Source organism: Ambystoma mexicanum, chromosome 3q (assembly GCF_040938575.1).
Source record: "Ambystoma mexicanum isolate Mex_15411 chromosome 3q, UKY_AmexF1_1, whole genome shotgun sequence".
Taxonomy (NCBI): domain Eukaryota; kingdom Metazoa; phylum Chordata; class Amphibia; order Caudata; family Ambystomatidae; genus Ambystoma; species Ambystoma mexicanum.
In genome coordinates, this window is record NC_090926.1 from 184542428 (window position 1) to 184559026 (window position 16599).

At 45.9% G+C, this 16599-nt stretch overlaps 1 protein-coding gene across 2 annotated transcripts in view; it reads right to left on the reverse strand.

Annotated features, from left to right (window-relative positions):
* Positions 1 to 16599, reverse strand: part of LOC138582299 (ATP-dependent 6-phosphofructokinase, muscle type) — a 903222-nt gene that overhangs the window by 333048 nt on the left and 553575 nt on the right. For both annotated transcript variants that reach the window (XM_069653451.1, XM_069653452.1), the window contains one exon: positions 8090 to 8242. In XM_069653451.1, coding sequence (XP_069509552.1) covers positions 8090 to 8242 — 153 coding nt within the window. The remainder of the gene's footprint in view (positions 1 to 8089; positions 8243 to 16599) is intronic.

Sequence of the window (16599 nt, forward strand, 5' to 3'; positions counted from 1 at the left end):
TCGGCATGCTTTAGGAACCACCCGGTCCCCCTCAGAGAGGCCATGCCATCGCTGGATTTTTCCTGCTTCTGCAGCGAGTCGGGTGTACTGCGGCTTGTGTGGTTCATTTCAGCTTCTTCTTCTGAGATACATTATCTCTCAATGTTTCGGGCAGCGCAGGTTTGAATTTTCCGGGCCCTGCAGGACAGACACCAGCTTCCCTCGCTGCTCTTTCTGCTCCAAAATACCTCCAGTCCTCCTTTGGTCTTTACTTTATATTGCTGGGACTGCCCCAGCACAGCATCACTGTTTGTAATCTTCATGCCGCTGGGTGGCCATCTCGTCACAGTACTTTGGTAATAGCTTCCACTGTTGGTATGTATGTTTTTTTGGTTCTTCCACGTCTCAGCCTATCTGGTCTTACAGGCGAGATAGTAGAGACTTTACAATGACACACAGTAGTATTTTCAGGTTGGGAGGAAGGAGTCAATAGGGCCATGACTTCTGGGGACAAGGTCTTTCATGGGATGAGAGTCCTTATCCCCATGAGGGGAGTCTCTCCCCATGAAGTCCTCCTGTTTTTTACCACCCCTGGGGGGAGCACTCGGTAGCAGCCTCACCTTCCTAGCCTCATCGGGAATGGCTCACCTCTTGGAGGAATTGACAAGATCCTGTGAATCATCACAGCTCCCAACTTCGCACACATGTTCTGCATGGCGCTTAGGATTTTAACTTGCACACACCTTACATCGAACCCAGGGGGGCATGACAGGCACGAAGACTGTCTCTCCTTCTCAGGCAATATGGTGAATGTTCAGTTTGCGGACTGCTCCACACACTTGGCTTCCACACTTTGCACACATGCTCCATGCAGCGATTAGGATTTTATCTTGCACACACATTATGTAGAACACATGAGGGCGTGACCTACACAAAGACGACTTCTTAGGCAATACGCCGAATGTTCAGTTGGTTGACTGCGCTGCACACTTGCCTATCTTTTATTATGGAAAAATGAAAATGAAATCTTCCCAAAGACAATAAAGGTCAGCTCAGTTCCCTTTAAATGGGTCTGTGCCCCTTTTTCTTCAGAGACCCTCTTGTCCAATGTCTCTTCCACAGTTTGCGGGTTCGTAGGCCTTCTTGGAATATTTCAAGAGGGGTTGCCTCACCCCTTCTTTGCTATGTGGGCTTTTGGGTGGCCTCAATCCTTATCTGTTTGATCTAAACGCAGGCTTTTCAGAGTCCGGTATCCCAGTAGTCACAGAGGCTTAACGTCTCAGAAGTAGGCAGGAAATTGGATATAGCTAGGAGGGAGAGCTAGGTTCCTGAGTTATGGCCTTGCCAGGGCTTCTTACTGATTGCTCTTTTTCGATTTCTGATCTCACAATAAGCTCCTTGACCTATGCATGTTCCTTCTCCAACTATATGGTCCTCCCGGGGGCCAGATCTCCCTGCTCTGGCTATCTAAGATTCTTTCCTTCGTTCTCTTGATCGTTTCATCTCTTCTTCCACCTCTCAGAATCGTAGAATGTGTTCTGCTCTGGACCTTTTGCCTGCAGCAGCTACTTCTAACCCACCTCCTCCTCTGGACTTTGTCTCCTCCTGGGTTTTTCCCCTTTAACTCACACTTTCATACTCCTCAGTACCACTTTCACTACCACCAGCACATCAAGATGTTCCTTTTGCTACCTCCTCTCTCCCAAAGATGTCACCTCCACTGTGTCACTTTCTGTCTCTGTGATCACCTTCTCCATAGGTTTCATCACCTCTTCATGCACCCTGATGCCTACCACTTCTTTTCGACTTCTACTCGTGTCCTGATGCCATTACTCCTACAACTGTCCTCCTTTTAATGTTACAACTTTCTCTGTTAAGCTCTTCTCTCCCTCTGCTGTTACAACCTCCTCTTTCACCTTCTTAACTGTTATCACATCCTCGTGACTTTTCCCACCCTCTGATGTTACCACGTCCACTGTCATCCCTTTAATTCATACTTCCGCCTGGTCCACTCGTTCTTTGTGATATTAACAACTCCTCCTTCACCATCTTAGGTCTCACCACCTCCTCTTACTCACCAATCCTGGTACCTCACCACTCGCCTCCATTTCTCTAGCATCTGCTTCTTCCACTGCTCGCCAGTTTTCAGAAGTAACCAAAAACAAGCCTCCTACTACAACAACCCACACTGGCAACTGGGGCTGTGTGCTTTGATCCGGTGTTCCCTCCTCCCCCTCAGTGGGATTTTGAGTCAGGTACTGCATTTGTGGTTTGTAATTGGGTGCGAGCTAGGAATGATTGCTGTCCTAAAGTGTACCAGGGCTGCTTTGACCCATCGGGCTGGACAAAGCCTATAAGTGGCTTATACACAATCTTGAATGTTAGTTTCGCCTCCCCTGATTTTCCTTGTTGCTGTTTGTACTGAGCCGTGAGTCTCCGGTCGTCCCAAAGGGTGCATTGTGTGCTAGGAACACATGTCATCCACTGTGCCGGATGGGGTTTACTTCCGCGTTGGTGGCTTCGTCACGGTAGAGTGCGGGGTTAGTTTCCTCTCTGTGCAGGTCTAGTTGTTGCGTCCTGACGGCCGCCCGGAAGTATAAATTCTGTTTACTTCCGGGTTACCGTTGCGTTGCAACCCCTTTAGATTAGCGCTTCGCTGTCCTTTGGGTCAGACGCTGTTTTCCTCTTTCGGCTTTTTCTTTAGCCGACTCCTTTCGTATGCCTTTCTGGCGTCCTTTCCTCCTCTATCTCTTTGCCTTGCTGCCTTCTAACTTTTACTACGCTTTCCGCTTGGCCGGCTCTCTCATCAGTGGCTATCTTTTCCAATCTTTCTTTGTGGTTAGCCTTACCTCTACCTCAAGGATTGCCAGCCTCTCTACCATCTTCCACCTGCCGGTTACCACTACCCTCTCTGGACCACTTTCCAATCCTGGATCAACTTCAAGCAAAACAACAATACGGACAAAAGGGTTTTTTCTGCCGTTCGGCTTTTTCCCTTTACTTCCTGGCTGCTCGCGGGAACAAGGCCACAGGACTGCTGTTATAGCTAGCGGTCACTGTGGCTTCCTCTCGCGGCAGGCTCCCTCCACATAAAAAGGAAAAGGATTACCTGCATCGAAGGAACTTCAACCCAGAAGATTTGGATAACCTATCACCAGGTGAGGAGAGTGGGGAGGAAGGAGGGCGAGAATGTCCTAGTCAGGACAGATTGCAACGCCTTCTGTCAGTCCCGCAGTGCAGGGGTTGCCAGGGAGGCAGTGCAAGTGGAGAGTGGCTGGGCCAAGGACCGAGGTCGGTGAGAGTGGCCCAGGTGCAGGTTCAGTGCAGTTTCAGTGAAGAATTTAGCAGGGGAGAGGGAGAGAGAAAGCAGAAGCAAAGAGGAAGGTTTTGATGTGCTTCTGGAACCGGAGATGGTTCTCCTCAAGTTTCAGGGAGGCAGGAAGGCTGTTCCAGAGGGAGGCCCCTGCCGCAGAGAGAGATCTACCCCCAGCTCATTGCTTCGAGAAGCGGCTGACCCTGAGGGAGTTGGAGACAGATGAGCGAAGGGCTCGGGAAGGAAGATATTTAGGAAGAGAGAGTTCAAGGTATTTAGGCCCCAGGCCCCAGAAGGCCTTGTGGACAATACAGAGGGTTTCAAACTTAATCCTCGCAGCCACTGGGAGCCAGTGTAGAGATTTCAGTCCTGGAGAGATACGGTCCCTGGGCTTGAGGCCAAGGACAAGTCTCGCAGTCCTGTTCTGGATGAGTTGCAGAGGGCGGAGAGTGGAGGCAGGCAGATTAAGATAGAGGCTGTTACAGTAGTCCAGCTTCGAGAGAACCAGGGCTCGGGAGACAGTGAGCTTCTGGGGGAAGGAAAGGAAGGGAAGAATACCTCTGAGGAGGTGCAGCTGGTAGTGTGACTTCTTAGAGACGTCAGATATATGAGGAGAGAAGGAGAGGGTGGAGTCGAAGATGACCCCGAGGTTTTTTGCCTTGCAGGTAGGAGCAGGAAGCGGGCCAAGAGAGGCTGGCCAGAGAGCTGCATATATAACAGCAGTCCTGTGGCCTCGTTCCCGCGAGCAGCCAGGAAGTAAAGGGTAAAAGCCGAACGGCAGAAAAAACCCTTTTGTCCGTATTGTTGTTTTGCTCGAAGTTGATCCAGGATTGGAAAGTGGTCCAGAGAGGGTAGTGGTAACCGGCAGGTGGAAGATGATAGAGAGGCTGGCAATCCTTGAGGTAGAGGTAAGGCTAACCACAAAGAAAGATTGGAAGAGATAGCCACTGAAGAGAGAGCCGGCCAAGCGGAAAGCGTAGTAAAAGTTAGAAGGCAGCGAGGCAAAGAGATAGAGGAGGAAAGGATGCCAGAAAGGCATACGAAAGGAGTCGGCTAAAGAAAAAGTCGAAAGAGGAAAACAGCGTCTGACCCAAAGGAGAGCGAAGCACTAATCTAAAGGGGTTGCAATGCAACGGTAACCCGGAAGTAAACAGAATTTCTACTTCCGGGCGGCCGTCAGGACGCAACAACTAGACCTGCACAGAGAGGAAACTAACCCCGCACTCTACCGTGACGAAGCCGCCAACGCGGAAGTAAACCCCATCCGGCACGGCGGATGGCAGTATGCCCCCCTCCAGTGCGAAGGGACCCAGGTTTACCGGGATGTAACCGGTGAAAACGGCTCAGCAACCGGGGAGCATGGACATGAAAAGCTGGTTCCCAAGAGTCCTCCGACTCTGGGTAACCCTTCCACGAAACCAAGTATTCCAAGCGTCCCCGGTAATACCGTGAATCCCTGATAGTGGAGACTTCATATTCGCCCTTCCCGTCGGGTTGGGCATGAATCTGCTTGGGAATTGACCTCTGGAAAGAATCTGAGACAAAAGGTTTGAGAAGAGAAGCGTGAAAAACCAGATGGATACGACGAAGATGAGGAGGGAGGTCAACCTTGTAGGAAATACGGTTGATCTTAGAGAGTACAGAAAAAGGACCCAAGAAACGGGGAGACAGTTTGGAATACTTGGTTTTGTGGAAGGGTTACCCAGAGTAACTACAGGACTGCTGTTATAGCTAGCGGTCACTGTGGCTTCCTCTCGCGGCAGGCTCCCTCTACATAAAAAGGAAAAGGATTACCTGCATCGAAGGAACTTCAACCCAGAAGATTTGGATAACCTATCACCAGGTGAGGAGAGTGGGGAGGAAGGAGGGCGAGAACGTCCTAGTCAGGACAACATAGTGGGTAAGCTAAGCAAACACTTTATTGCTGTCTTCACCTTGTGCATGCAGTGAAATGGAAACATTGAATCCTCGGCATGAGAATCACTAGGCCAGGGAACAGTGCTTCTGTAACTTCCCATGATAAATTCTCCAAGCTCGTGAAGTCGTGGATTGGTCACATTATATCCATGGAGCTGCGAAGCGATCCACAGGTCCCAAAACCATTATGAAATAACTTCTTTGATATATTGTGCGAAGTTGCAACTGTATATAAACACATGCTATCTTTGTATTGTGAAGGGAAATCATTTTCTTTAAAGGGAAAGGTGTCTTTTTATCTTGAAACTTTGGGTCTGCTCAGATGGAGCTTCAGGTTCTCTCATTTGGGGAGGGGTGCCTTATTATTGCCCTACAGGGTCCCACGAGGGGCTTGGGCAGGTTAAAGACTTTCTAGACTGTCTTGCGTAACAGACTGGTGGAATGCAGAGAGTCAAGGCCCCCCAAGATCGGCTGTGGTGAGACACTGGGATTTTCCCCTGCTACATGATGGGGATCAAGGTAGGTTGATGAGGGTTCTTTCTCATACCGGTCACAGGCCCAACAGCCACTCGCTCGGGTGGCACATAGCCCCCTGAGTCAGCACCTTGGTATTCCCCAGTACCAGACAGGGAACTCCATTACAGAACCTGTCTCTGTGGTGTCTCCAGCAGACCCTGCAGCCAGGGGCACTATATACAACAAATGAGGCTAGCCTTACATGATCAAAGCTCTCAGGTATAGTAATATAGTATGCTACAAATGCCTCACGCATTAGCAAAGAAGTGCAGTTTACAGGACATTATGGTTACAATATAATCCCAAAAAACACAGAATTGGCAAGGCATTGGTACAAAACTAACCATACCTAGCCCCTCCCTATCATGCAGTGCACATGCCGTTACACATGAACTCACTGATGACATAACTTTTGACAGCATCAAAAATATCAGCAAGGCTTAAAGTCATTTTGATTTAGGGTATTATGTGCATGGACCTTCTGCATGCAGCATAGGTTCAGGTCATTTACATGGCGAAGTATCAACAGGCTCTGGACTGAAGCAGGCCTCAAAAGGTGCACTCGCCATTAGCGAGTGATAACTGGCTTTTGCCATGTAAGAAATGGTGTACTGTGTGCATGTAGAAAACTGAGATTGCCAGTGACGTTGTATTCCTGACTAATAGCCTGCAACCTGATGTGTCCTATCCCTTGCCTTCAGGCCATGCCCTATGGCTTAGGTGAGCAGCAATATAATGTTTGGCATGTGCAGTGCCAATGGACACCATAGGTAGGTGTACTACTGGGAAATAACTGTAGGCTTGCCTCAAATGCACTACACACAGGACACGGTCTAAGGGTATGCCCTGTTTGTGGGCGAACTGTGTCTGGGGCATGGTCACTTGTCTTGTCCCAGGAACAGTACCCACAGAGTGTGGCTGCAAGCCATGCCTTATATGTACTGTGGAAAGGGGGCAGTGCATTTAACACAAACAGTAATACCAAAGATTACAAACACCCCCATCTTGCCAGCAATATACGAACACGAAAAAGGAGATGTATAAACATAAGCAATTATTGAATCCTGGAAACCACTCGCCTATGGCATCTGACTTTGCTCTGGATGGATGGCCTTCAAACGGACAGTGTAGGAGGACAGAAACACATTGGACAGGCCTGTTATGTCATCAAAGGAATAAGGCTAAACAGCACATCCCATAATGTATGCACTCTAGTTCATAAGCAAGGTAATCAATATATTATTTGCTGAGAGTTAACAGAAAAAGGAAAAATTAGTAATGCGCTCCTATTTACCGCCTGTTACGATGCTTTGCCTACGAAGCCCAATATTAAGAAATTAATAAAACAAAAAAGAGAAATGGAACACATTTAAATAGTACCCTCCCCATCTTTCTACAACATAATTGGTACACTGTACTTGTACCATCTTCAGGCGACCACAGCAGCGTTCTGCTTCTGAAATGTATTTTGATTAAGTCAAGGATGGCAAATACGATTTTACATCTCTTTTCCTGTATTCCTGAGCGAAGCCAGAAATTTGAGTTCTGGCTGAAACATGTTGGCACTTTTCTGAACGCACCTAATGAGAGTTGCGGTGCACCTAGCCTTTTAAAATACAGATTGCATGTGCTTCAGAATTATAAAGCAAATACATAGGAACTCTTCACATGCTTTGTGTTCTCAACGTATGGAGAAGGAATCACGTGTGTTTGTGTGTTTCCCACTCCCGTCACACTTATACCTCTTGCAACTCTGTTGTCTCTTCATCGAAGGCAACGTTCTCATGGTATGAGTCTTGAGTGGCCGAATACAGCCCGGGTTTTTGTAAAAGAAACACCCACAGTTTATTGAACATTTTAGTCCAGGTTCAGTGAGTAATGTTGACAGACATAATACACTTGCACATCACACAGACCTCACTGGACACAACAAATGGTCATGCCCTGCCGGTATCGTGGGTAGGGGTAGTGTAATAAGAGCATGATTATAGCACATGTAATGTGTGCGATTCCAGTGGTGCATAACCGCATTGAGGAGGTCACTGGCTATGTCATATGCCTGGTGATGTGTGATGTGGTGGCATAAGGAGTAGTATATTGATGTGTGTTTGAATGTTAGAATGTTGCAGGTTTACTACTCTTCGACAATATGACAACATTGAAGAACCTTGTAAAATGTTAGATTTTGAGATCTCTAAATAATTCAGTGATAAATCAGATGAGCATTGATTCTTCAGAAGTATTGTCTGTCCTAAGAAATTGAAAAGGCAGAGCATCGATTTCACAGTTAGCGTTTCATGTAGAAGTGTATACGCATTCCCGCCATCCCATCTGTCATGAGTTCGGAACAGGAGAATTACTCACTGTAGAGATGGTGTTGAGGGCTGTGTCGGCTCCAATGCTGAAGTCAGACCCAGGGACGTTGTTGGACACGGTGGCAGGAATAATGACCAGAGGGATGCAAAGTTCCTCAAACTTCGACCGCCCTTCTATCATCTCTAGACCTCCGGTGAAAGCCTTAAAGAAGCAGAAATGTCAGCTTTCTGATAACGTCCACATTTCCAGGTGATACATTTGCATTACTTTTAGAGCTTTGATTAACTTGCAATGTTTACAGTGAGTTCATCACTGCACATGCTGCATGCAGTGTATGGAAGGGGAGTTGTACAGTGAATAAATTAGACACCAGCATGCTTCCCCTGCCAACCTGGTGCATTGTGGAGAACCCCCAGTATACCCTAACACAGCATATGCACAAAGCATTACCTTGTTTGCATTGCCTGGGTCTTCATCCTCGCTCCCCCACTACACTGCCCCGCACCAACCATAATCGTAGACCTTCCTTGGATAATACAACATTTGTATCTATTCCAAATCTTTTTTATTTTTTAACTTCTTTTTATTGGTTTACAACAAAGAGAAAGAAGAACCAAAAAAGAAAAGGCAAAAAAGGAAAAGAACCATTACCCAACACCTCCCCCGCACCCCCCCTCCCTCTATTCCAAATCTTTATCTCAGTCTCTGGTTACAGCTGGAATCTGTTAATCTGAATGCCACCGGGCTATGGAGCAGTCAAGTTTCCAATGTGCATCTGAACCACCATCTTGGTAGCTGTTTCACATGGCATTTGGATGCCATGTACTTACTGGCAAGGTTTTAACCTGATCTCCAGGCAGCATATTAAATTTACTGTTATATAATGGAAGTTGTCTTACAACATACGTGCTCCTATTCCAAATATATATATATATATATATATATATATATATATATATATATATATATATATATATATATATATATATTTACATATATTCAGTGAAAACACATTGGCCATGCTTGCACAACAGGGGTCACACCGTTAAGGTGGACTTGCTTCAAATGCGGTTGCTGAATTTCAAGGGTTTTGTTGCGTTAAACCTGATCATCTTAACGCTCTCTTAACAAAGGTTTTTTCACTGAATTTCAAAGGTTTTGTTGACATGTTTTTTTCATTTTCAATCTGATCACCTTAACTCTCTCTTAACTAAAGTTTGTTCACAGAATGTCAGGGGTTATGCTATATTATAGTTTCTTTGGGACCCACTAGCTGTGGCCATCGTCCATTGGCCTTGGCCACTGTACATGTTGCACCAGTAGGTTTCTTTGGGAAACACTAGCCATGCCCGTCGGCCTTGGCTACTGTACATTTTGCACCAATAGGTTCCTTTGGGCACACTAGGTGTAACATTCCCTTTTCACTCTCTTCCGATTCATGCGGGATTACTCCGATAATGGCAAGTAACGGTTGTAGGTCATTTGGTCGAAAACCAAATGATCGAATGCCATTTGATTGAGAGTCAAATGGTCGAAAAAATTGTCGATTTTTTTTTCTATATTAATTTTTTTTTACCAAACAAAACTAAATAAATAAATAAATAAATCGACCATTTATTTTTCGACCATTTGACTTTAGATCAAATGGTCATTCGATCTTTTATTTTCGACCATTTGACCGGACACCGCAAGTAACTATACATACCGCAGCAATGAACTACCCATGCCTGCAGTATTCCCCCGATAATGCACAAACGCTTGAAAATCCAAAACATTTCCCTGCCCTCACAAAGCAAAAAACTGTCAGAGATTCACCCAACCACCAGAAATGTTTCTCCCCAGCCCTAGCAGAACTTAAAGCTAACAAAAGACAGGCGGAGCATGTATGGCAAAAAGACAATTCCTTGGAAAACTTGACAGCCTGGAAACTGAAAGACAGAGATTATAAGGCCAAGATCTTAGAAGCTAAAAGAAGCTTCTATAATGATCAAATTAATCTTGCTGGGGATCATACGAAGGAGCTTTTTCGTCTATTTAGGTCCTTGGAAAAACCTGCAGCTATCAGTCCCTCCATCAAACCAATTAATGATGATTGTAATAGGGTACAGAAAGCTTTTGCTGACAAATTGCAAAAGGCCCAAAACAAGATCATGGCGAAATCCATGATGAAGCCTCCCTCCCTCTCAGCTACCATACCCAACTGTAAAAAGACTATGAAGAAAAGATCTTATTAGTACTCAAAAGGGCCCCCCCACGTCTGGACCAAGACAATCCAGCTCAGTTTTACCTACATACCAGATTCAGGTTTAAGGACTCATATCCATGGCAGAGATGCATGATATTCTTAAATCCATGCTTCCACAAACTGCCCTGGAGAATTGTTCCCACCCAAAAACATACTAGTCCATACTAAGGACCTATTTGTCCCATTTCTCTGTAGGTATGTAAATTCCTCGTTCCGAATTCCCACCTCATCCCATAGACTATTAAGAATGTTGCGGTTACCCCACTGTTAAAAAAGGTGGTGTTAGAACCTAATGATGTGGCCAGTCTCTGGCCCATCACAAACACTTTATTTTTCCTTAAGTTAACAGATAAGGTTGCAACCGTACAGCTTCAATCTTATGTCTTGGGAGCTGGCATTCTGCACAGGAAACAATCTGGCCTCCGGAGCTTTCATGGCACCAAAAGCGCATTGCTCAACTTGCAAACTCACATGCTCTCTAAATTGGAATATAGCAAATCAGGGCTGCTGATGTTGTTGGATTTATCAGCAGCCTTTGACTTGCTAGATCAAGGAATTCTTCTGCACTGGATGCCCACCGTTGGGGGGCATTTCCACGGAGGCAATAAGCTGGCTCAAGTAATTTTTCAAGGGTCACTGCTCGCGAGTCCACTGGGGCGATAGTGCGTCCGAAGTGGAAATTATCACCTGTTGTGTGCCACAAGCGGCCTGTCTCTCCCCTCTGTTATTTAACATTTAACTTATTCCATTGTGCATAGATCTGGAGTCGCTAAACTTATTTTTTGCAACTATGCCGATGATTTTCAACTTATTTTGGAGATCGGTGGGGACAAAGACTGAACTCATGTTGTTTGGTCCCCGGCAAGCCAGAGATAGCCTGGGTCATGCGTATGTCAGTTTTGAAATTGATGGTAGTCAGATTATGGTAGTGCATAAGGTCAAAACTCTAGGCACCTATTTCGAAGACAGCCTGGGCAGTGACGCCCATTTTACAGCCATTACCAAAAGCACCAACTACCATCTTTAGGCGTTATGGCACGTTGCCCCACTAGTTTCCATAGAAAATCGGGTTAAACTAGTCAGAGCAGTAATCCTCCCTCGTGCAGATTATTGCAATGCCCTGTTGGGAAGCTCAAATAGGACAGATATTCAGGGACTACAAAAGATTCAAAATGTTGCTATCCGCATTATCTTCCAGATGAAGCATTCCGAACGGACATCGGCAGCATGAAAAAAATTGCACTGGCTGCCGGTCATGGCGCAGATTTAGTTTAAATTGTTGTCCATCTGCCATAAGTGCATTTTTGGAAATGCCCCAGCCTACTTGAAAGACAGAGTTAACGTCTACCAACCTACAAGAAACGTGCAATCATCTGAGGACTGTCTGCTGGAAGTACAATGCGTTACGCGAGCCCGTTGATATGTTTGTTTGTTTGTTTATTTGTAGAGCGCACCGGACTGCTAGGCATCTGGGCGCTTGAAGGTTTACATAGCTGCATATATACATCTGCATAGATAAGATAGTACAGAATGGACAATATACATAGACAGGATACAGTCATACGTGAATGGATGCAAAGAAAAGAAAGAGATATATATACAATGCAGTTAGAGGTCAGGAAGAGTACAGGATATACACATATACAATATAAGTTGAGGTCGTCAGTGGTCATTTGCGTATAGCCATTGTTTGACATTAGTCTTAAAGGCAGGGAGTGATGATAGTACTCTTTTGTTGTCAGGTAAGGAGTTCCATATACAGGGAGCTCGGGCTTGGAATGCCCTACCTGCACAGCTACGCAAAATGGAAATCACCTGGTTTTCAGAAAGCAGTTGAAAACAGCTGTATTTCTGTATAATGAATAAACTTTGCTGCCACCCCCTTTTTCTCGTTCTGGTCCTCATCCTGTTTTTTGGTGCCTGGATGCCCTTGTGCTTTGGCGCGGTACAAATACACTAACATAACATAACACAAGCACTCACTGTTAAGAAGGATTTCTGAACTCGGATCTGGAGGGGCAGAGGTTCAGAAGGCCAACCTAGTTTCTTGGAATAGGGTAACCTCTGGACAAGCCAGACCAATCAGGGTAGCTATGGCAGGCGGTCAAGACTAAGTCTCAGGAGCGGTGAGTGTGACTGAAGGACCTCAATGAGCACACAGAGCAAGGACACTTACAAATTACTCCAGACAGGTGTTATATCAAAAATATAGATGCATTTATTCCAAGGCCTTTGTAACATAGACCATAGCAAAAGAATCACAGTATCACTCAGTAAACCAATACATCACACTCAATACAATATATATACAAGACCCTGGGGGCCTAAAAGGGTGACTGCACGAAATATGTGGACAACCTAGAGGGGAAGGAAACAGGCAGTGCAGGTAATCTTTAGGCCCAGTTCAACATCAATAATACACCTAATTAAGAGGCAGTCCAAGCCCTACGAAGAGAGGAGCCTTGTGCTCAATAGTACATGCACGAGCTTGTGCCAGTGGGCGGAATAGGGTCTCTTCAAGGGTCTCTAGCAACTCAGGAAGGTGGATGAGGTGATGCAGAACAGGTTCCCAGTATTCAAGAAGGACCTCTACTTGAAGGCAGAGGCAGTTCGAGAGTGTGGGGTGGAGTCGCTATTTAACAATAGCTGTGGAAAGGAGAGGGGCCCCCAGGGGATACTTGTGCGTAAAAATGGGCTCTTGCACTAGCGGCCACTGGTTGGAGTAATGAGTACTCACTGGTCCCTGATGCAAGCAGACCCAAACTTCACCAGTTCAGTCCACTTTGCTGGCAGGTTCGAATGAGGCAAAAAAGGACGTCTCGGCACCTTTCAGTTCCTGAGATACCCAAACGGGACAGTGGCGATTTCTCCACTCTGGGAGGATGAATCAACCCAGTTCCACTGCAGCAGGCTTCAGGGTCAAGAGTGTCACAAATGCAGCGAACTTGCACAGGTCGTTGCCATGGCAGGGCTACACGGTAACCGCACTTACTCCGGTCCTGGCGCACTCCTCTCACTTCAGACCTGGGAACGCCAAGTGTACGAAATTCGGTGTGAGGGTGCCGTGGACACAGAGCTAGCAGTAGACCAAGTTTCAAGGGTTTTGAAACGGCAGCGGTGACAGAGCAAAGCAACTGGGTAAGCTGGTCGGTCCACTGGTTGTCCCAGGGACACTTCCGAGAAAGCTTACTTGCAGGGTTTGATGAAGGTGCCGAGAATAGTTGGTCCCACTATTCAAATGGGTCAAAGCATCTTCTCAGACCTTCTACGATGACCAGATGCAGAGGGGTCCCACGGGACGACAGTGGGCTCAGGGTTCCAAACCTTCCAGCGGGAAACCAGCGGTTCCTCGACTCAGTTTAGTAGTTGCAGGATACTTGGATCTTATCCTTTGTATAGTGAGAACTCAGGAGATCGACATGGTAGTGGAGTTTTCAGCCTCCTCTTATCCAAAGTTCCCTTCACGCCAAAACCGAGAGGACCCAATTGGAGATCTGCTCACAAACACACACTCCATACGTGGACCAATCATGGACCACAGTGGTCCCAGGCCTTCATGGCACTCCAGACTCTCTGGCACACAGGATGTGTATTGCAATCAGACATTCCAGCCCACATCCTGGAGGCACACAAACCAGGCATGCAGAAGCCCGCAAAAGCATTGGGATTCGCAGGAAAGTGCATTACCAAATAAGGACTGACCTGGGTCGACTCGACCTGGGGAAGGTAAAGGGGCAAGATGGCCAAAGGACAGGACAAAGAACCTCGTGGCATGGCCATTTTGGAGTCAGGCCACCTATTCGTGCCAAACGCAGTTAACGCGGTTAACATGGCAGAAAAGGGCTAAAAATAATGCGAAAAGATAGCTGCCACCAGTCCTGTCCATGACACATCTGAACAGTTCATAAAAAGTCCAGCTAGAGTATCTAGAGCCTTTGGAAATTACTAGAGACCCAAGTGTGCTGTATGGTAAGATACATTGAACACTTGTTACATGTTGCACAAAAGTTGCAACATGAGGAAAGGACTAAGGGAAACAAAGTCTACCAGTGCTGACTGTCTTAAGGGCATGTCAGTTTCCCCATAAAAAGTGAGCGAAAGCCCAGAGGAGTGCAGCTGAAGACTGTGCTTCTCTGGCAAAGTCAGTCAATGGTGTCGAAACAGCAGCAAAATGTTTGGGGGTTGACACATGGAGGGAAAATTACATACAATTATGAAACATTTCCTAACACTCACCAAGTGCCCCCTCCTCTTTCCATGCTCCCACACGCCCCATAGCTGCTTTTTCCCCTCCTTGGTCTCTCCCATTTTCCCTGTATGACGCATTTTCTTTTCTGAGCGCGTCTTCCGTTGTAGCCGTGTTAATCTTGCAAGCTTCCCCGGTATTCCTATGATAATCCCAAACATTTTGAACTCTCAATGGCTCCCCAGATCACCCCCCAACACTCCAATTTCACATGGTTTCATTTTTCCTCCTCCCCATCTCTTGCTTTATGCAATGTCATCCTTTTTCCTCCTCCAAATAGCTTTTTGAGCACTTTTCGTTTTCACATTACCCACAGTATTACCCAACATTACCTGGTAATCGCACGAGCAAAAATTAAAATGGCGCTTTTCATTCCCGAAAATCCTCTCTGCTGCAAAGCACCATGGGAGATATAGCAATAGGTTTGGGAACAGTGGGCAACTCCCTTGCATATTTTAAAAACTCCTGTATGGAATAACCTCAATCTTGGCCCGGAAATTAAGCCAACATTTCGTGGGCAAGTTGTTTCTTATTTGGTCCATATCCACCCAACCGTTTTTGTGCTTTGGCTTTACCAAATCTGAACTTTTCCTCTATGGGAAAAGTAACTGCAGTAGGCCCAAAACAGTGTTGTTTTGCCTTCTTAATAACCTTACATTTTGTAACAAATCTTTCCTAAAATGTCTAGCCTGGGAGGCACGTGACAAACTTTTTGTCTGACAAATATCAGCCATATATGTCTTAGAAGTTAAAAGTTATTATCTATAGAAATTTCAAATTTCCTACGACTCCAGGCTAATTTGCATATCCACAATGCTTTGCTCATGTTGCACTAACTGGAGGTGAACCTAATGTGATGGCTACTGGGTGGCGCTGTGGCATGTGTGACTGGTCTTGGACACAGAATCGCACTGGCCAGAGACACTGAATCTTTGGATTGACTCTGCAGCTGGAAGAGACGTATGCAACTTCATACCAAGAGTGGACAGAAGCCGGTGAGGCCAGAGCAAAGCCCACACCTGGCTAACAATCTGTATACCTCACAAGGGTGTGAACAGGCTGAGAAAGTCACAAATCTGCACATGACTGCGAGACCACATATCCCACGAAGGGGTGAAGAAACTGAGAATAGGAAGGCTGAACAAGCCACAAGCCCAAGCAGGGCTGCAAAACCAAATATCCCACAAAGGAGTGAAGAAACTGAGAAAAGGAGGGCAAAGAAAGTTGCAAGCACACATAGGGCTGGAAGACCAAATAGCCCACGAAGGGGTGAAGAAACTGAGAAAAGGAAGGCTGAGAAAGCCATAAGCCCATGTTTGGCAACGAGACCAAATATCCCATGAAGGGGTGAAGAAACTGCGAAAAGGAAAGCTGAACATGCCACAAGGCCATGCAGGACTGAGAGATCATATATCTGTGAGGAGCCAGGCATGAGACATGGACACAGACGAGACCTGTTTTTGGTTATAAGCTTTTATTAAAATAATTGGGATTGAAAAATGCCTCACTATCCCTATTCTAGGAGGGATTTCCCTACCTCAAACCAAAAACTGCGTAGTCTGTCAATTGTCAAGATGTCCAAACAAAAGATCTGTCCTGTGTGCATAATCCTGTTCTGGCCCTCACACTGTAAATAAACTCTAAAGGTATGAAGGGGATTGTTTCTTGACTTTTCTAAGTGCTCAAATGTTCAAGTTCAACACAAAAGTTACAATTTAACAGAAAGGCTTTTTCTCATGAACAATGGTCTTCTTCCCAGGGATTAGCTCTCTTCCCTAGGTTCCTTAGATCAACTTTTCCCAGTTAAACAAAACATTAATCAACTTCCAAGGGGACACCCTGCAACCCCCGCTTCCCTTGTTCACTAATGAAAACTGAATGATACAGCCGAAATCCGATCATTTCAACCATTCGTTTTTTTATTTACCATATTTTCATGTGATACTGGCAAAGAGGCATTTTTGTTTTGTAAATTGATACTGAACCAAGAACTGACAGATACCGGAAGATCTCTTGGGTGGGGGGTCAAAGAATCAGACACCACTAACTAATTAAAAATGGGAAGTA